The sequence below is a fragment of the Dermochelys coriacea genome, chromosome 7 (assembly GCF_009764565.3).
Source record: "Dermochelys coriacea isolate rDerCor1 chromosome 7, rDerCor1.pri.v4, whole genome shotgun sequence".
Taxonomy (NCBI): Eukaryota; Metazoa; Chordata; order Testudines; family Dermochelyidae; genus Dermochelys; species Dermochelys coriacea.
Window position 1 is genome coordinate 10,612,810 of NC_050074.1, and position 20,836 is coordinate 10,633,645.

At 42.6% G+C, this 20,836-nt stretch overlaps 1 protein-coding gene across 6 annotated transcripts in view; it reads right to left on the bottom strand.

Annotated features, from left to right (window-relative positions):
• Positions 1 to 1,776: 1,776 nt before the first annotated feature.
• Positions 1,777 to 20,836, bottom strand: part of EIF4E3 (eukaryotic translation initiation factor 4E family member 3) — a 60,668-nt gene continuing 41,608 nt past the window's right edge. For 4 of the 6 annotated variants that reach the window (XM_043518550.1, XM_043518552.1, XM_038408296.2 and 1 more), the window contains 2 exons: positions 19,220 to 19,375; positions 16,797 to 18,236 (listed from right to left, as the gene is read on the bottom strand). In XM_043518550.1, the coding sequence (XP_043374485.1) occupies positions 18,190 to 18,236; positions 19,220 to 19,375 (203 nt within the window). In that variant the 3' untranslated portion in view covers positions 16,797 to 18,189. Of the gene's footprint in view, positions 2,733 to 5,303; positions 5,427 to 16,796; positions 18,237 to 19,219; positions 19,376 to 20,836 lie in introns of those variants that run through there. The other 2 variants (XR_006282650.1, XM_043518549.1) reach the window with 2 other exon arrangements.

Here is a 20,836-nt window from a genome sequence, read left to right on the forward strand (position 1 = left end):
AAGCACATGCTGGCCACTTCCAGGAGTCGCATGGAGCTGGCTGCTGCAGCCAACTGGACTTTTACTAGCCCAGTCAGCTTTGCTGACCAGAGCCGCCATGTCAGTCGAAAACCAGATGCCTGGCAACCCTAAGCAACCCTCCTGTGTAAATTTGGGACTAGTGGTTATAGCACTTATCCAGGAAGCAGGAGACACTCATCTCCCCCTGTAAGTCCTCCTCTGGCCGATGAGAAAGAGTTTGAACAGGGGTCTCCCACCTCTCTGAGAGGACCGCTAACCACGGGGCTGTTATTTAAGATCTCACATGATGTTCTTTGCTGTCAGAGTATTTATGATGTGGGTCTGCCTCCATCTCTCCTATTGAAATTGTTCCACTTTAATTAAATAATTGAATCAAATATTAATTGGGCCAGAGAAAGCACGAGAACAACTCAATAGGCCAGGAGTTAGGGCACACCTGAGAGACAGCAGATCTTTTTTCCAATCCCTTCTCTTCAGCATGTAGAGGGGGACTTGAACCAGGACCCTCCCACATCCTGGATGAGTACTCTAATCACTAGCCTGAACGTTATAAGGGCGGGCCTCCTCCTTCCCCACCCTGGTTGTTTTGTATGAAGTTAGGCAACCTCTGAGCATGCCTACTGGATCAGGCCCTGCATGCGAGTTAGGCAGAACACCTGTCTTCCCCAGGTTCATGAGTCATGGGCAGAGACAGGTGCCTATCTCTGTGAGAGGTGCAGGGCTTAGGACACATGGAGAGTTGGGAGGCAGAGCTTGTGGCTAGAGACTGATGGTTTCAAGGAGCTGAGCCACATCGGGCATACACAAAACTGCCTCACGCTTAGGGCAGGTAGTGGTGAGGTGCCTCACAACCCTGGGTAGCTCTGTATGTCACAAGGTTAAGCTCCACCGTTGGTGCAAGTGGTTTTAATTATATATGACCTCTGAGAAGAGCTAAGCAAGGGAGTTTGCACCATTAGGCTGCAGTAGGTATTCCACAAAAACAACCTGGCTGATTAACTGGAAGGAGTTCCAGGGAGGATTTGCAATAACCCTTTTAAAGCTATCTCAGTGATAGATAACTGGTACACCTAGACCATGTAAATGACAATCCAGGTGCTCTTTTACTAGCCCATTTATCGGAGGCAACAGGTACAGGGGCCACTCTTTGTTTTCATCAGGCTGCTGGTTCCTTGCAGAGGAATGAATCCTCTCTCAATTGTACAGGGATTGTATTAGCATCACTATTTCAGTAAAACAATCACACCCTTAACTGGCACAACCACCCTCATGTGGATACACCTCTACTGGCATAAAGGAGCTTACACTGGAGTAACCTATCCTAATACATTTCAGGGTAAAAGCTATCCCAGTATATGGCACATTTATACTGGTAAAACTATGTCCACATCAGGGATTGTACTAGCGTCACTATTTCAGTAAAACAATCACACTCCTAACTGGAATAGTTACACCGGTACAAAGTCTGTAGTCTCAGCCTTCACGTTCAAGTCATTTCAAGAGATTAATTTTCACTCTCATTGAAAATGATGAAGACTTAACTCCAAACTTAGTCATAGGACAGTGGTTCCCACACCATGATCAGGAGGAGACAACTACATGCCCTTGCCGGTCATCGGTGGAGTTACTGGTGACCTGATTTATTGCCAAGATGAGCCTGCAAGCCCAGAAAAGCAACTGCAACAAAACAGAACAAGGCAGCCTAGATGCCGTCACTAGACACTGCTGCTCCAGTGGGAGGGGCAGGGGGGAGTAGAAACAAGGGTTTGCCCTTGAAGCCCTGAGCTACCAATGAGCGGGATGTTTGGAGGCGAAAGCGAAGGGCCAGGCAGCATGTGCAGAGGGGGAGTAAGGAAGTTAAGTGACAGAGAAGCATATGCTGGGGGAAAGGAGGACTAGGCATCAGGGAAGCATTAGCAAGTGCGGAGGATGAGAAGGGGAGCAGGTGGCAGAGAAGCAAAGTGCCAGGGAGCAGAGGGAGAGAGGAAGAGGACAGATGGGAGGGAGGAAGAAAGAAAAGCAGGAGCAAAGCAGGCAGGATGATTAACCGAATCAAGTGCCTTGAAGTCAGCTCCAAATGCATGAAATACTTCCCCACCATGTTCCCACAGGGATGTTATACTATTGTGGGGCGGGAGCAAGCGAGGGCAGCTCTCCAGTAACACATTGTCTGCACGGGGGCGGGGGGTAAAGTTGAACCCCATCTGACATGCTAACTGGGATGAGCATTTCACAGCTGGCTGCAGGTTAGGGCTGTGTGGGAGGGTCTGCTGGTAGCTCCCACCTCTGTCAGCTACACAATTTACTTACCCTGCACATAACCTCAGGCAGCAGCAGGGCCTAGGGCAAAGGCTGCACGTTCAGTTCTGAGTGCTCTTTGTACACTGTTCTCCGTACAGTGCTCTAGCCACTTTGTCCTCCGGTAGGAAGAATCGCAGTGGGGGTTTGACAGAGTCCCACTGTACTCAAGTGGGCGATTTAGAGAACGGTGGAAAGCAGTGTCCTGTTAAACTCAGAGCAGTGAGCACTTCAGTCCTGTATGGATCCTTCTCTTGAACCCTCCTTCACTGGGTTAAAAAGGAGTAGCCCTGATCCTGACAAGTGGTGCTGATTGGGTCTGAATCAGGTGGTGCAGAGATGGGTCAAGAGGCTTCCAGCTTAACTGGATTAGGAGATTTTCTTCTATGGCATTCCAGAGTAATGGTGTGTTCCTGGTGGGATCTATGACCTTATTATAGGAACAGGATACAACTGAGAGGTTGACTTCTTTGCAAAGAGAGCCAGGGTTCAGACTGACAGCAAGATGATGTTGCTTCCTTCGGTGTTATTGATTTAGACTGCCCTGAGCTGTAGCAGTCGGACAATCTATTCGAGATACTTATATGGCTGCCATCACCATAGTCAGGAGGAGACATAGTGTCTGAATGCCTCAATCTTTCATGTATTTATTCTCACAACACCACTGCAAGGTAGGGAAGTGCTGTTACCATTGTTTCATAGGTGGGAAACTGAGGCATGGTGGGTACAGCTAAATTGCAGCTGGGAGGTGTGATTCCCAGCACCGGTAGACAGACTTAAGCCAGCATGCTAAAAAATGCTGCAGCACTGGTGACAGCGCAGGTCCACTGCCTGAGCTCAGATCCAGCAGACAGGTAGGTTTGGACTCAGGCAGCTAGCCCAGGTCACCCAGGCTGCTGCATTAGCACGCTGGCTCGAGCCGGTCTCCTCAGCCTGGGAATCATATCTCCCAGCCCCAGTGTAGGCTATGCTCCAGGCTCCCATTGGCTTCAGTGGGCATTAGGATTCTAAATACCTTTAAGGAGCTGGTCCTAAGTGACTTGCCCAAGGTCCCACAGGAAGTCTGTGGCAAAGCTGGCACCCCAACCACAGGACGATCCTGCTCCCCCCCCCCCCGCTGAAAATCCTGGCCTAATCCCAGCAATACATATCAGTAGTAAGAGGAATCAGTATTTTGTGGACTCTAATTTAATAAGGCAGACGTTATTCAGCTGCTCGTGGAAGGGGTGCGTAACTTTGGAAAGTTCCTGAGGGTTTGTCTTCACTGCCACCTCAGCTTGAGCTATAAATTGAGTTTTGCCCCAACCTAATGCCCATCCCCCCCACATCTCAAAGGATCTGTCTACACGGCAACAACACACCCACAGCTGACACACCTCATCTGACTCGGGGGCTATGAAACTGCAGTGCAGACATCCAGGTTCAGGCTGGATCCCGGGATCTGGGACCCTCCAGCCCAAGCTCGGACTTAAAGCCTCATGAGCCCAGGACCCGGACCGGTTGCATGTGTTTTACCGCAGTGTAGACTTGCCCTCACTTGAGTGAAGGGGTGTTTTTAGCTTGAGCTAACGGACCTGCTGGGGGGGGGGGTTGGTTGAAGCTCAAGTGCTGCTGATGCTAAAGCTAATCACACTGTGGGGCTCATACAGCCGCTCCAGTTACCGCGTTTTCTCAGCTGCTAATCTGATCAAGTCTGTGTAGTGGTTTCACAGCGGTGACTCTCATCTGAGCTAGGCTAGCTCCAGTAGGGTGGCTGGAGTGCAGACAACCGGAGCTCATTGTTGTAGTGAAGACAAGTCCCGAGAGCCGGCTGAGAAATTTGCAAACTCTCAGCTGCAAAAAAACCCTGGTATTTTATTTATTTATTTATTTGCAGAGAACATTGGTTGATCATTTCCCCGTATTGACTGTTTTGTCTGTGGGTCATTCTCTTTTCTTATGCACAGGTACACTCACACATGTACAAGAACCCAGCAAAGGAACAGCCGTGCAAGTGCACTTTAAGTCATGCTTATTCAACCCTTCTGGCACTATAACCTATGGTCAGGAGGCACTCACTCAGGTACATGGTTTTCTACTCTGGAATTTCTACCCTCTTTGGGGCAAGGACTGTCTTTTTGTTCTGTCTGTTTGTACAACACCTAGCACACTGGAGTCCTGGTCCAGAAGTACGCACTCATTTTGGGTGCCCTCTACTTGAGAGCCAGGGCTTGTGTGCCCATGGGGCTGAGCACTTGCAGCTCCTGTGGACATGAGCTGGATTTGTCAATTAGATGCTTGGCACCTCTGAAAATTGACCTCTTTCATATGCCTCCCATTTGGGCACCCAAACATAAAAGCATCAAAAAATCGAATGAACATTTCTGAAACTGTGACCCGAAATTGTTACACTGGTGCTAGGGAAGCTACTAGCTTGATATCAACTTGGGGAGCGTATGCTGATACAAACTATGCCCCTGACCCTTCAATGGAATTCACTCATAGGGAGCCAAATCTGTATGAAGCCTTACTGAAGTCAATGGGGCCCTGCCTGGGCAAAAGGAACCATGCTAGTTGACCCCTTTCGCATGACTGGGCCATACATTCAAATATATTTTAGCTCCCCTCCCCACAACACCAAGCAATCCATCACACAGAAATGTGGTGTTGTAACTTGGGGATGTGCCAAATCATTGACTGAGGTTTTGGATCTGTACCAGCAGCCCTGAGAATCTTTGCAGGCTCCCTGATAATGTAGGAGTTTCAGAGTCATTTACCACCTGCCACATACTCTAACTGACCCAGGCCTGTTTAGTGCAATTTTGAATCCCTACAGGCACCTGAACCCTGTAATGACTTAGACCTCTTTGTGCCTCAGTTTCCTTACTTGTAAAATGGGGACAATATTTATCACTTTCCAAGTGCTTTGAGGTCTACGAATGAAAAATGCCCTATGGGAGCTGGGTGTTATCATTAATAGAACAGTGCTTCCCTACGGGATTTCAAGACAAACCTGTCTCCTGCAGTGGGAGATTTCCAAGTTGCTGCCATCTCAGATGATTTCCCTGGGCATCCTCAATCCTGGGAATGCAGCCAAAAGCATCCTCATGTGATTCCGGAGATGCTGCCTGCAACAGGGTGAAAGCTGTCAGTGCCTATGGTGTGTATAGCGGGTAGGGCTTTGCCCATCCTCTGCAACTTTGTATTAATGCTGCGCTGTTAGAAGCCAGTTGGCTTTTGTTTTTTAACTGTTCAGCCCCTGCTATGGTATTTCCAGGCTGTGCCAGTCACAAGTAGGAATGGTCCTCCCTGTCCAGCAGCTCTCACAGGATGTAGCAATCAAGGTGGAGCGCCACATACTGTGTGCTGAAGCTCACGGCCTCAGCTCTTTGTCCGCTGGGAGGAGCTGAAAGGTGTAGCCACAGAGGGATCTGGCAGGCTGTTCATATTTCCAAGCCCTTTGAGGAGTTAACACACACAAGCCACACAGACGCTTGGCCACTGTCTTGGTGACAGGTGCCTGGGTTGGCAAAAGCACAGAGGTGCTGCACTAAAGTATCAAGACAATGAAAATGAACCTTTCACTTCCGCATTGGTGGGCTTCAGCAACGTGGAAGCAAAGGAAGGCTGCAGTATGGCTTACTTACTGGATGCTCTGTTTAAGTGCTTTCCTCAAAACAATGGCTGTGTATCAGAAAAGAACTACCAGGCCTGGTGAGGGCATCCTGAGCGATGGGGTGTTGTTTTATATGGGGCAGCTAACACTTGTAAACAGGGCTGGATTACCCAATAGGCAGACTAAGCACGTGCTTAGGGCACCAGCAAAGCAGGGGGCACCAAAAAAAAATCTCATTTTTTTTGGAAAAAATTTGATATTTGATATTTAAAAAAAAGCATTGAAGCAGTCATCATGGGAAAAATCAGAACTTTGTTAGACTTCTTTACATTCCACTACACACTTTTCCCCCATTTTTCTGTTCTCTTTTTTATTACTTATCCCCAGCTAAACCAGGGGGCATCCTACTAACGTAGATCGAAATAATGAGAGGAAATCAGATCCTGTCATGTATTGCAATAAATTTATGTTTTATTATTGATATATTCTTCTGAGTTATATGTACTTGATTTGTTTTTTTTTCTTAAAAAAATATATATATTTTATACACACACACACACACACAGAGTGTACATTGTGTAATTTGTTTTTTTTTAAGTTCAGATAACTGAGATAAGGGGCAGGGTGAAACGTAACCAACTGAGTGGAGCGCAGAAACGTAAACTGGTGGAAGAAAAGAAACAAAAAACTAGTGAAATTTTCCAAAATCTTCCAAAGCTGACATCATTTTTCAAAGCGAATCCATCAGAAGCAACATCTTCTCTCAGTAGCACAGACATCGTTCCAAAACCTGTAGGTGTTTCAGAGACTGACCCTTCTTCTATTGGTGAAACAAACACCATTCCAGAACATGTGGATGTGTCAGAGACTGTAACTGATCATCCTACTCCTGGTGGTAAAACAGACTTTGTTCTAGAAGGTGTGGATGTGTCAGAAACTGAACCTGCTCATGATGTAAATAATAGGAGAAACGATTCTGGTATGTGGGTTGATTTCAGTACCGATGATGTAGCTTACTGGATAGATCGTGGACCAAATGACTGTCAACACCACATTGGGCCATTTGAGAAATCACATTGGACTTTTACCAATGACAAACAAACAAGATATTGTCCACAAAAAATATTTTTCGGCATGAAAGCAAATGGTGAGAAATACACTGGAGAATGGCTACTGTATTCACCATCAACAGGGTTTGTGTACTGTTTTGTTTGCAAACTTTTTGCATATAAACCTTCAACATTCCAGTTTGCTGCAGATGGATTTAATGATTGGCAGAATACTGTTTTAATTGAACAACATGAAAATAGCAATACTCACAGAGATTCAATGTTGACATATTTAAATTGAAGACAGGGCTTTGGATTGACACAAAAATTGGAAGAACAAATTAAAGGGGAGCGTGTTATAGCTGTTATTCAAACATTAGCTGAATGTGGTCTGCCTTTCCGGGGATCAAATGACACATTTGGATCATTGCAGAATGGAAATTTCTTGGGATTGTTGGAGCTTGTGGGTCAGTTTGACCCATTTTTAGCAGGCCATATCTCAAAATATGGGAGAAATATATGCTGGCAAAGGTAACCCATCATACTTATCCAAGACAACATGTGATGAACTCACTGGTCTAATGCGTGACCAAGTTCGTTCAGCTACTGTGGATTAAATAAGTACTGCTGGGTACTTCAGTTTATCTGTCGACTCTACACCTGATCTTTCACATATTGATCAGTTGAGTATTGTACTAAGATGTATGTCTCCCACAGATGGAAAACCAGTTGAATGATTTATAACGTTCCTCAATTTGAAAAGTCACACTGGTGACGAAATGGCAAATCAAGTACTGCATTATCTGTGCCAAGTTTGCAAAACAGATTTCTCAAAGTGCTGAGGTCAATCTTACGACAACACTGCCACCATGTCAGGGTGTTATCAAGTAATGCAGAAGAAGCTTTTAGAACAGAACAAATATGCTATATTCATACCATGTGCTGCACAGTCTTTCAATCTTGTTGGCCGCAGTGCTGTTTATTGTTGTCCGGTGGCAATAAGTTTTTTCTCAACAGTCCAGTTACTTTATACATTTTTCTCTGCCTCAACAAACCGATGGGCAGTTCTTAAAACATATTTGGGCAATGATCGTGTGTTGAAATGTCTTTCAAATACTCGCTGGGAGGCACATGCAGTGGCAACAAGTGCAATTCTGGAGTCCTACTCAAAGATTGTGGTTGCATTAGAAAGTATAGCTGAAGACCAATCTCAAAAGGGAGAAACTATACGAGTGGCAGAAAACATTGCAAACAAGATGCAAGAACTAGAGTTTGTATTCATGTTGACCATGTGGAATGAAATTTTACAACACTTTGATCACACAAGTCAAGCTCTCCAAGAAAAAGAATTGGATTTGAAAACATGTGCAGACCTCTGTCAATCATTAGCAGACCACTTACACACTTTGAAGAATGATTTCGAAAGATTTGAAGACTGTGACGGGGCAAGGCCAGATGGCTATGGAAAAGTAGTGGGAGATAGATATATTAGCTCCAGGCTAAACAAATCCCTGGTACCAGAATAAGTGAAATGGCAGCTGCTCCAGGTCAATTAAGACACCTGGGGCCAATTAAGAACTTTCCAGAAGACAGGGAGAAGGCTAGGTTGATTGGGACACCTGAAGCCAATCAGGGGCTGGCTGAAACTAGTTAAAAGCCTCCCAGTCAGTCAGGTGGGAGTGCATGTCAGGAGCTGTGGGAAGAAGTTGTGCGGTTGGAGAGGCTGAGTAGTACACACCATATCAGGCACAAGGAAGGAGGCCCTGAGGTAAGGGTGAAGTGGAGCTTGAGGAAGTGAGGGCTGCTGTGGGGAAAGTAGCCCAGGGAATTGTACATGTCATATTTCTAAAAGGTCAGCTACCATAGCTGATACTATTAGGGTCCCTGGGCTGGAGCCCAGAGTACAGGGTGGGCCCGGGCCCCCCCCACCTTTGCCCCTGATTAATCACTGAGATTGGGAGACAACAGAGACTGTGCAAGGAAGGATAACTTCTCCTCACCTCCCTCGCTGGCTTAAGATGAAAATGGCTCAGTAGACTGTGACCCTTATCTCTAGAGAAAGAAGGGTTACTTGCAGAGTCACAGTGAGCCTCTGAGGCTAGTGAAATCCGCCAGGAAACGTGGGACCCACGGAGGCAAGGACAGAGTTTTGTCACAACACATATCAAAAGATATCTTGCCTGATACTAACTACAAAGAAGCCCAGTCCCACAAGCGAATCAGGAAAAAACAAGCAAATGATAGCAGTGCAACAGAAACAGCATTGAATCCTAGAGACAAATTTCGCATATCTACTTACTATGCTATAATTGATATACTTGATGCTCATATGAAGAGGAGAGGTGAAGTGTACAAGAAGTATCAAGTAGATTTTCTTTTCTAAACTATATGGACTTATCTGATGAACAATATTCACAAGGTTCCCAAAAGCTAGTTGAGTCATACCCTGTTGACTTGAACATGAATCTCTCTGTGGAGAAGTATGGCAGTTCCACGGTTATATGTGCATGAAGTTTAATGAAACAGGAAAAATGAAATTCAGTGACATTGATCTTCATGACACAATACTGAAAGATGGAATACAATGTGTATTTCCAAATGTAGAGATTGCACTACGTATTTTTTTAAGATTGATGATTACTAACTCCACAGAACGCTCTTTTTCTCAAATGAAAAGAATAAAAAACCCTTAGAGAACAACGTGTCAGGACAGACTTGATTCACTTTCCCTATTGTGTATGGAAGCGGATATGCTTCGTCGAGTCAGCTTCAATGAACTTATCCAGAATTTTGCAATCAGAAAATCTAGAAAGAAGCTATTTTAATTTCCGCATACATGTAAATTTTGTGTCATTTCGAAAAATAAAGTTTTATTGTATGGTATAGTATTGTTTTTATTTTGAATTACATATGTGGGGGGGAACCATAATCTTTTCAGTGTTTAGGACCTCTAAAGGTCTTAATCCGGCCCTGCTTGTAAAACTAACCACTGTTTTGATGTGGCACACGGACGTCAAGATTTTTTTTTTTTTCTAACTACGAAGCATTCCTAGGACCTCGGCCCTGGCTTGCAAACCTGGTGGTGAGTGATCTCTGTAGGAAAGAATGTCCCACTACTTTATATAAATTGTTTGATATGCTGATTATACCGATTCACAACCCAAGAGTAAGTGGATTCAGCCCCTCCCTACTGATAACCCTGCTTTCCTTGCAGACTAGGAGCATGAGCGTGCTCCAGGCTGCCTTGTGTTTCAACCTGTGGTCCGCAAACCGCTTGGGGTCCGCAGACTAGGTCTAAGATTTCAAAGGGGTCCGCAAATGAAAAAAAGAGGCTGGAAACCACTGGTCTAGTGCCATTAATATTGTGACTCTCCTGTTCCCATACAAATTACTCAGTCTGCAGAAGCCGGTATTAAAAAACAGACAGCACAACATTTGAGAGAGTTGGCTTGGAGGAGACAAGTCTCAGTATGCAGCAGTGTCCTGTTTAAATCCATGATAACTGTAGACGTATAGTGCCTCCTACTGAAGAATATTTAATGTGCTTTATAAGTTTCATACAGGAATCACCTGGGTTTGAGCCTAGAGACGAGTAAAAGGTTTCATAGCGCAAAACACTGCACAATACTTCAGTGTGAATTGTGTGAGAAAACTCTCTCCACCACCGAGTTCACACGGGGGAAGCAAAATGCAGTTATTCAGACTGAAATCTGGCTAGAACACCAGGGCTAACACCATTAAATTTGCAAAAGATCAGTCAGGATTTTTTGAACAAGGAATACATCCCTCAGTATTAACATCTGATGGCGCAAATAGCTCCGCAGAGTCACTTATAGTGCCTTCTAGCACCATGCTGGGACACCGGTTAAGGAGAAATACTTACCGTCTACAACTTCCTGCAATCCCCTGGATAAAAGACTGGCAGCCAAGTACTGCCTTGGCTTGATTTTGTTTAATTTGTGAGATCTGATAATAGCCAGAGGCAGTACTGGCTGTAGGTACCACTGCATAACAAGGCTACCAAGGTGAGCCAGTTGGTAATAATACTGCTCATCGAGACATTAGTGAACAAGGAGGTTAACTGATACCAGTTGATGGAGGAAGAATAACTTGTTCAAGAAATTCAAAACCCAAGCACCATTTAAAATGCAGAGAAGAATCCATACTGAAAGCTCTTGCTCCAACAGCGGGAGAAGGGGAATTCGTGGTCAAATAATATTGCTGAAAAAGTATACATAAAACAGACACAGCTAGATATATTTACGGGGAGGGAGGATTAAAGGATAAGTGACAAGCGGGAAGTTGAGGTTTGAGGCAAAGTGGCCTTTTCCTGCCTCTTCATTCTTAGGTCTTCACCGATTTCATCAAATAAGTGGTGTTCAGTTAACTGCTCCTTATTTAATACAGTAGAATCCTATTAAGTAGGGTTCCCCAGAAGACAGTGTTTCAACCCCATGAAGTGAAACTTACAATGAACAGTCACCATAGTAGCAGTAATGCTGCTGTCTAGAGTGCTGAAGAGCCCCTTCAGAGAGGCCCAGGAAGCTGGGAGGAAGCACTACCAGAGTCACAGCTTAGAGCCTGGCCACTGGCACATGGCTCGGTGGGCCAGCAGCCAATAAAGCTGTGAAAATAACAGCTGTATAAGACAGCGAGGTAGCCAGCGATCCTCATTCTGCACGTATCCCCGCAGAGGAGATTCAAAGCTGATAGAGGAGCCCGGTCAGAACAAGTGTGAGACAAACACCAAAAATCCCACATATCACTAAATCATTCAGCAGGATGCTCATCAGCTTTAAACGCTGCCACTAAGAACCAGCTCCGCCGGGCCTCCCTCGGTCCTCTGGAAAATGCCTACTACTGTTATTTATTGTTTGTATTATCGTAGCACCTGCGGCACCAGTCAGAGACCTGGACCCCTTTGTGCCAGGTGCTGAACAAACAGAACAAAAAGACAGTCTGTGTGTACAAATTACAACAGATGGCTTACAGACAGATGGGCGACTACAAGGAAACCCTGAGACCAGATTGTCTACAGTAGTCAGGACAGACACGGGGTGGGGGAGGAGCTGTAACAAGCAGAGTGAACAATGTGATGGCAGCAAGTGTCAAGGGAGTCCACAATTTTCCAGGGGTGGGTGGGGTTTACTTAGGAGGGGATCAGCTAAATGGAAAGAAGAGAGAAGTGAAGAGCGTGTGGGGGGTAGGGTAGAGAAGAAGAGGGTTGGAGGGGCAGATGTAGAGTGAAGCTGAGGTGAACAGATGAGGGAGGGTTGGAGCAAATTGTCCATCAGCACAGGGCAGAGAAAGTCTGAAATTCCAACAGCTCTGCCCTGAATGCCCAGAGGTGTGGTATCCAGTAATCCTTGCTTTGGCTGCTCCTGTTCCTACGGGTTGGAGTTCACGCAGATTTCCCAGTTACCTCGAGCATAATGCATAGGGACTTCTTGAGCTGCTCATGCATCACTAATGGTCAACAGGCGAGCTCTAGAGCAGGCGAGAGCCTGGACAGCTTCTCAAGAGGGGCCAACCTTCCCTTACAAGTCCCTGCCACCACCCATTGCTGGGGCAACTACCACAACTGATTATACTTAAAAATAATCATCCAAGGCTATTCCTCTCACCCCCTCTTCCTCTGTTCTCCTCAGTGCAACTCCTTTGCCTTCCCACCAACTTGCTCTGCTTCAGCAGCAGGCCATAGGCCCTTCCCCTTCTCTTTCCCACACCCCTATGCGCCGCAGCATGCCAGCAGGAGATCCATGCTTCTGTTCCCTCTGCACACAGCAGTGCATTTCCCCCTCAGAACACTGATCCACCTTGCTCCCTTTCCCTTCCTTATGCATGTGGTTCCGCACTTCTCCAGCCACTGTAACTACTCCCTAGCTAAGCTCTTCTCCTCTTCCCACCCCTGCAGAGATTGCTCAGCTCCTGGGTTTCTCTTCAGTTGGAGGCTGTAGTGGGTAACCTCTTACACAGATGGTAAGAACAGTTCCCAGAGAAGGCAACTAGTCATTACCTCCTGACAATAGCAGCAACTCCTTTGCTTTATTTTTCCTTCCTCCCTTTCGAGAATATTTATAGAAGATCTCTGGTGCTATTAATACTTAGCTGATCTATCAGAATTGGCAATTAGTTTTACTAGGAATTTGTTCATGGTTTATTTTGAGATTCTTTTGAATAGTCTGGGGTTATTTTACAGCAGTGCACTGTTCGTTTAATAGTGTTCAATGAAGCTCAACTCTAGGTACAGTAAGACATTAAAGAAAAATACTTATGACACTTATGGAGTGTCCACTTTTCTGAACACTACTGTAACATATTTCATAAAACATCAGATAGGTCAGTCTGAACTAAAGACCAACTGACTCAAATTCTGGAAGCTCGCTCGACTGAGGCCTGGTCTACACTACAGAGTTAGGTCTACATAAGGCAGCTTACCTCAACTTAATTATGGCAGTGTACACACTACAGCCTTGCTCTCCCTGATGTAAGTGACTCACTACACCGACATAATTGCAGCTCCACAAGAGGCATAGGGCTTATGTTGGCTTAGTTAGGGCGATTCAGGGTCTGTGGAGACACTGCGTTACTTACTTTGGATGGTGGCTGTCATTCTGGTCAATTTCACGGCTCCATGCTGGAGACGTGAAATTGACAAGGAAGTGGGGCTGTCACTGGGGTGGGTGCGGGGCTCCAGCTAAAGCCTGACTGCCCCTGGGCTCCCCGTTGCCAGCCGTGCTGTACTGCTCCACTCCTCACTCAGAGCCCAGCTTCCTTCTGAGCTCCAGCTCCCCACTCCCAGCTCAACTGGTGCCTGAGCTCCCCTATCTGGCTTGCGCCCCCCAGCTCCCTGCTGGGCTGCTGCCCGGAGGCTCTCTGCTTGGATCCCCAGCTGCTGCCCAAAGTATCTCCACTCCCTGCAGAGAGCCTGGGTGCTGTCTGGAGGCTCATAGCTCCCCACTGGAAGCCCCCGGAACTCCAGGCAGGGAGCTCCCCACTGCGAGCCTGAGGAGACAGCCAGGTTCCCGGCAGCAGGGAGCCGAGAGCCCAGGGCCAGCAGGGCTCCCAGAGGCAGGGAGCTGAAAGGGGAAGCTGAGCTCCCGTCTAAGAGGGGCAGTGTGCTGGGCTGAAAGTTGGTGGAAGCGCTCCTAGTGAGGATATGCACCACTGATAGCATAGGTTGGTGTGGGCATCAACCACTATAGCAATTGCTGCGGTGATTGTAAGTCAACCTAAGTTAAGGTTGACTTAAGTTTCTAGTGTAGACATGCCCTGAGTATTGCAAGCATAAAAATATACATAAAATGAACATCAGTGTTGTCATGTAGACTTACATTATGGATTTTGATCCAACCCTAATTTTAATTTATAGACATGTAATTTAATGAATTGTAGCCTAAGCACTACATTTTAGAATGAAAGGATCCTTATTAATTTCAGTCCTGGAACCAAAGTTAACCTGTGGATGTTATATATAGGTTTATTAAAATCAGAAAGAAATGTATAGAATGAAAGCGAAAAGGATACTGACGGTCTGGCTGAAATATTAAAAAAAACATGGAAATTTATAGTTAATGAGTAAGTCTATTCTAATTAGTAAAAACAGGAAGTAGTATACCCACTTCCTCCAGCAGTATGCCCAATATTCAGCTATGTTGGACAAACCGAAGATATATTAAGCTGTTTGAAGGATAGCTGAATGTCTAACTTCCACATAGCTTCCAACTCATGCTAGCGCAGAGACTCAATGCAATTCCGTAAGTAGAAGCATTGTGCTAGGCTGGCAGTGTTCAATTGCATTATCTTGCAAACACTAATTAGTGTTGTCTCATTGAAATCAATGCACATATGCATTATATAGAATAAGCACTATGCAGGACTGAACCCTATTTTACCAATTTATGCAGGACTGAACCCTAATTTATCAATTTATTTAACCTTGTATTAAATAACCCGAAGAATTATAATATTAAAGTAACAATAAGAATTTTTCCTACAATCACAAATCAAGTAGAAAAAACCCAAAGCTGGTGAGTAAGTAGGAAATCATATACTAGGCCATTATACAGTGGGCATTCAGAACAATGCAATCTCTAATAAATTTCACCTATTAGACACAAATGAGTATACTTCAGAGGGAGAGAAAGGTAAATTTCTTCTGCCAGTCAATGCATTTTCAGCACAGCCTCAAAGTTCAGAATAATGTTGAATACTAGAATAATCTTGCTAACTACTTTCTTTTTAGGATGGAAAAACAAATAAGAATTGCAAGCACACTTAGGGACTGACATCAAAGGGAGTCTTTCCACTGATTTCAATGAACTCTGGATGGCCCACATGGAGATATGAGATAAAGTGGGCAGAGGTAGGCCAAAATACGGACCTACTAACTGTGACAATGTCTCTTTCAATGTTCCAGCATAAAGACTTTTAAAATAAGAAAAATGTGGCATGCCAGGAAATGTTAAACCACATGGTATTGTCATAAAGACAGTTTGCTTCAATAGGATTAATAATCCAATACGTCAGATTAGCAGATTCTAGTTATTTAGCCAAATTCTAGTACCTGCTGTCAGTAGGTGCACTTCTATTAAAGTCAGCGGAATGGCAGCCAGCCAGGAATTTAATCCACAAAGCAAACATGGGATAGAGGGAATTTGTTTCCAACAGGTGGAAATAAATGAGGGATGATGTGAGAAATTAATTTCTGACTAGAATTTCAGTCACATTTCCTCCAGAATAATTCAGAAAAGTATTTCAGATGAGGGAGAGGTAATCATTTTTGAAAGTCACTAAGAATTTATTTGCATGAGTTGTCTGCCCTCCCTACTTTCTCTGAAATTGATTTGCAACACCACACCGTACAGCTCAAGGTTTTTCTTTTTAGCTGTCCGTATCCTGCAAATCTGCATACATCAACCTATGCAGAACCAGGAGCTCTGGCTTTCTCAGGCTTGGTTCTATTAGTTTCCTGGGGGGAAAAGCGGAGACTACTCTCTCACACAGCATACGTAAAGATAAGGGCCCTTTAAGTATGTGAATAAATCAATCCCTATTCAGCAAATCACTTAAGCAAATGGAATTTAAGCATGTCCTTAAGTGTTTTGCTGAATCTGGGCCTAAGAAAATAAGAAAGACCCAGGTCACCTGGTACACAAAGAACATCTTTGAATTTCTACAAGACAGTCTCTTCTTTAAAGCTACTGTGTTATCAAGAAATCTTAGAAATAATTTAAACAGCTTCTTTAGTTTGAACTCTATTGTAAGTTAAATATTGAATTTTAAAATTTCTGAAACAAATTTAAAGATTTCAGACAGATATGGGGTAACCAAGAGAATTCAACTTAATGGAAGGAAATCCTTGAAATTTGTAACTAGACTTTAGAATAGCACAGTGTTAAAGCTCATTTAGACAAACAACAGTAACTAGTAAGTTTCATATTCAGGGAGACTGAAATAATGCAAACTGTAAAATATCAAGTGATTAATATAAGCATAAAGTGTCTCTGCTTTTATTTCAGAACATCAAACTACATGCAAAGTTTAATAGCACATATAAAGAAATACAAGTCTTTCAAAATAAAAAAAATCCTAAAATCAGATTTACTACTGAAAATACGAGACAGTTCTGATAAAAATTAATCAAACATTCCCTTTCTTCATATGTTAACAAAAATATATATATTTGAATTTTTAAAAATAAATATTTTGATGTATGTTCAGATTAGATGTATAGTTTCTTGGAGACGAATTTTCATCTGACTACATCTAGTTTAAGAAAGCAGTTCTAGTAACACAATCTCAGAAAGCAATTACTGAAGCGAGTCATTTGATTTTAGAAAAATTTTGTTTAATAATCCTCATTAACTGCACAATTATAATTCATAAATACAGATGAAGTAAAAAAATTCAAAGGGAATTTTTATTTATAAGTGTAATTAATTCCAATGGTTGCCTCTTAATATACTAAATATGTGGAAATCAGTGCAATCTGAACAATTTCCAAACAAAACACACCAATCCAGTAATACTCAGTGGAGTATACACTCATTTCTACTTTGAAGCTTCTTTTAGTAAAAAGAACTAACTCAATAAATCTTTGGTACTATAATAAAACATACTGAAACCTCCAATAATTAATACAGACAAAAACACACTTGGAGTTTAACATTGTAAATATTCACATTCATGCTGTAAAATGTTAATCAACTTCATTTTTCTAAATTAAGAACAACCTCACTTAAGGTGCCACCATAGCTTGAAACTAAATACAGTGGGGGTTATCTGTTTGCACTGAAGCCCACAGGAGTTTTGGTACTGACCTTTATGGGTGAAGGCAGAGGCCAAATATGATCAAAGCACGGTGAGAGAAGGATCTATTTAATAAAATGTGTTAGAATTGACTTGTGAAACCTTTTTTTAGTGAGTGCACTGAAAAACTTCATAAGAAAGCATACAAAACTATTTCAATATCATCTCCTCTAAAATAAGAGGTAAAGGGTTTTCTATTGACAGATCTCTCATTCTAGGCTGAATGTGTTTTTTTGAGATAGCTTAAATTAAAACACTGGTTAACAACTCAGAGAATTTAAGTCAGTCCCAATACAAATGTGCTCTTTGTTTGCAGGATCTCATTCAGTGATTATTATTTATTTTTACAGTATGTGTGCTATTATCAGTGCATGACCACATGACTTGATATTAGAATAATGCAGTGCAATTTCTCTCTCTCGGGACAAAGACAGTGAGTAAATCTTAACATGATAGGAATGTTTCAAAACAAATATTGAAAACATGTTTGACCAAGCCAGGATTCCTCTATGTACAGCAAATCTAGAAAAAGCAGCATATCATCTCTGTGCATATTTGCAATTTACTAAGTACAGTACAACTACTTCAAAAGACAGGAAAGTCTTCTAAGTTTAACAAAACAGAAATACAAATACAGTCTGAACGAAAGAAAAACAAGTGGCCAATTTACCCCCCCCAACAAGGAAACTAAACTAAGAACGTAGAAAGCTAAAAAAGTAAGGAGCACCATGTTTAGTAATCAAGGCAACCATTTTCCTCATTTTGAGTAATAATGGCCCAATTTGAAAGCATTAGAAACAAACTGAAAATGACGAGCAGATGTGGTGCTTCTGCAAGGCTTCTGCCCATCCATCTCCCTGCTTAGACCACTTCCCAAACTCAGACTACAAAGTATGAGTTTTTTACAGGGTGCAGTTAATGTCTTCTACGTCCACCTTCAAAAGCATGATGCTCTCTGTGAGCTAAGGGGGGAAAAAGGAAAAAAACTCAACTTTTAAATTGACTATATGAACAAGTACTAAGTAAAAAGATGCTAAGGGATGGAAATTTGGGGACTGAGGTATATTATAATGGATAAAAAGTATTCCTACTGTTGCTTTTACTATTAGTAAGAAATCGTCTGTTTCAATTAGGCATTAAGCTTTTTGTTACAAATGCCTGTACACTTAAGGCATAATGCAAGATCTAACATGACTGTACTTACGAGCCTGACCCTGCAACCTTTACTCATATGGATATGAGTTGCTGTATCAGGTCCTAAGTTTTTTTGTGCTGCAGCTTGATCCAAAACTCTCATGGACTTCTATGGGCTTTGGATCAGACCCCTGGAGGAATTCCCCCATTCTCTTCTCCTTCCCAGTCCAGCACCATGAATAAGCAAAATAGCACCCTAACTTCAACAAAGGCAAGAATTTCACCCAGAGTCCCTACCTGGAAGAGCTTACAGTTTAAATTAAGATGAGAACAACAGGAGAAGACAATAATAAGGATGAGTGGTCAGGGAGGACAAGAGAAAAGACAATAACCATTTTTACTAGTTTATATAGAGCTTAGCAGAATGCCCCTCTCCTCCCCAAATCCTGACTGTGGTTGCTACAATACCAATAAATATATTAATTAACAATAGCTCACAATCTTGAGGGTTATGCAGGTATTTTTTTATTATTGCATTTGCAGACCAAAAACACCTTGTGAATCTGACAAATCAATTTGTTAAAACTTAACTATGAAAGCCATTCTCACTGTTTTGTACAGAGGAAAAAAAATCTCCAATAATTAGAAAGTAAAAATCCTCATGCAACAAGAGATACAACATTTCTGAATGCTAAAAATTCAGTCAGTCACTTAACAAGGTTATCCTATAGCATGCATCTCATCTGTGATCACTTTCGCTAACAAAAACTGGAAATCCTGCTAGGAGGAAATAAATTGACAAGATACTTACGCTTATAAAACACTGCTTTAAAGGAGGTGTGTGGCAGAAGTTCATAGATCTTTTCTAAAACTCTTGCTTCACTTGCCAAAGATGCATTCACATTCCAAACTTGAACAACATCTTCACGGTCACGAACACTGACACTAACCCCTATTACTTCATCATCTATGTAGAGGAAGAAGTGTTGAAGAAATAATCAGTTTTTTAAAAAGGGAGAAGAGTCTATTCTGGCTAGTTATGCTACTGTGGAACATTTTGTACAAAAAAAAAAATCAAACATGAAATGAAAACGAGCCGTCTAGAATGAAGGGAATACCAGTGTAGAAACCATATGTATGCTTACTTGCAGCAGTTATTGTAAATAGTACCTCACAGTGAAATGGTGCCGTTCAGAATCTATAGCGATGGCTTTAATTCTGTGTTGCAGTAATATAAGGAATTTATGCTGAGGGATTAAAAAAAAAAATCTGTCACCACTATGTAGGAAGCTTTATTTTTCAAAGTCTGATGGAGACTATGAAGTTTCCAGAATGTAAGCTTCAATAGGGCTGCCACAAAGTTTCCTCAAGCAGCAGCAGAAAGATATTAACAAGACTATGGTCAGTTTCACACTGCTGCTACCAGTATTCAGAACTTGGTGTTCTACCGCTGCATCACTGAGATTGGGACAGAATTCTGCACGGAGAATTACATGTAAATGGCATACATGCTTCTTCATTTCCTGATGTCAGCTTAACTACGCATATGACTGAACAGGCACTGATGTTAAAAGTTTCTTGATGTGGGGCACCTTTATTCTGTTTTCTATAATGCAAGCAGTCAGAGAAGTTTATTATCTGTATACTAGCTCAACAAACCCTTGCTGGAAAAAAATCCAAGACAATGACCAAGCCAAACATACCAAAAAGAGAGGCAAATACTACATTTCAGCTCTACTGTACTGATCAGGCTGGAGAGAAATTCCCTGTTTGAAAGGTCTTTGTTGAACTTCATTATGGAATTAAGAAACCAAGTTATTTTCTACTGAATGATGAATCAGAAATGGAACAACTTCAAAATGTAATATTCAGGGCATTAAACAAACATCTGTCTAACCAGATGTTTGTGTTTAGGACATAAAAATGTAGTTATATACATATATTTTTATCATTCCTTGATCAAACAGAAAAGTTAACTTAGTAACAATTTTTGAGCATTTATTTCCTAGCTCAGTGGACTGACAAGTTAGCCAAGCATTTGCCTTCTCCAGTAACTATGGACAAATCCTGTAACTCAGCCTTATATTCTGAAACAGACAGACCTCTACCAGTGTTTGATGACTGGAATATGTAAAATATGATAATATGTCTTAGGCAAGGTTACACTCACAACCCCTCTGCAGTCCATTCCTAAATAAAGCATGCAATCTCAAGTATATTTTTAGGGGCTAGATTTAGTTTGAAAATACGGTCATTATTGCATCTGAACAATATCACTAATTTATCAGGCAACCTATTTCAAGTACATTTTGTGTAAAATTAACACTAACAACTAATTTGGTTCAAGCGATATCAAATGAGAAGAAGGGTTCCTCCCAACTCTGCCACAGAATTCCTTTGTGACCCTAGACAAATCATTTAACCTCTC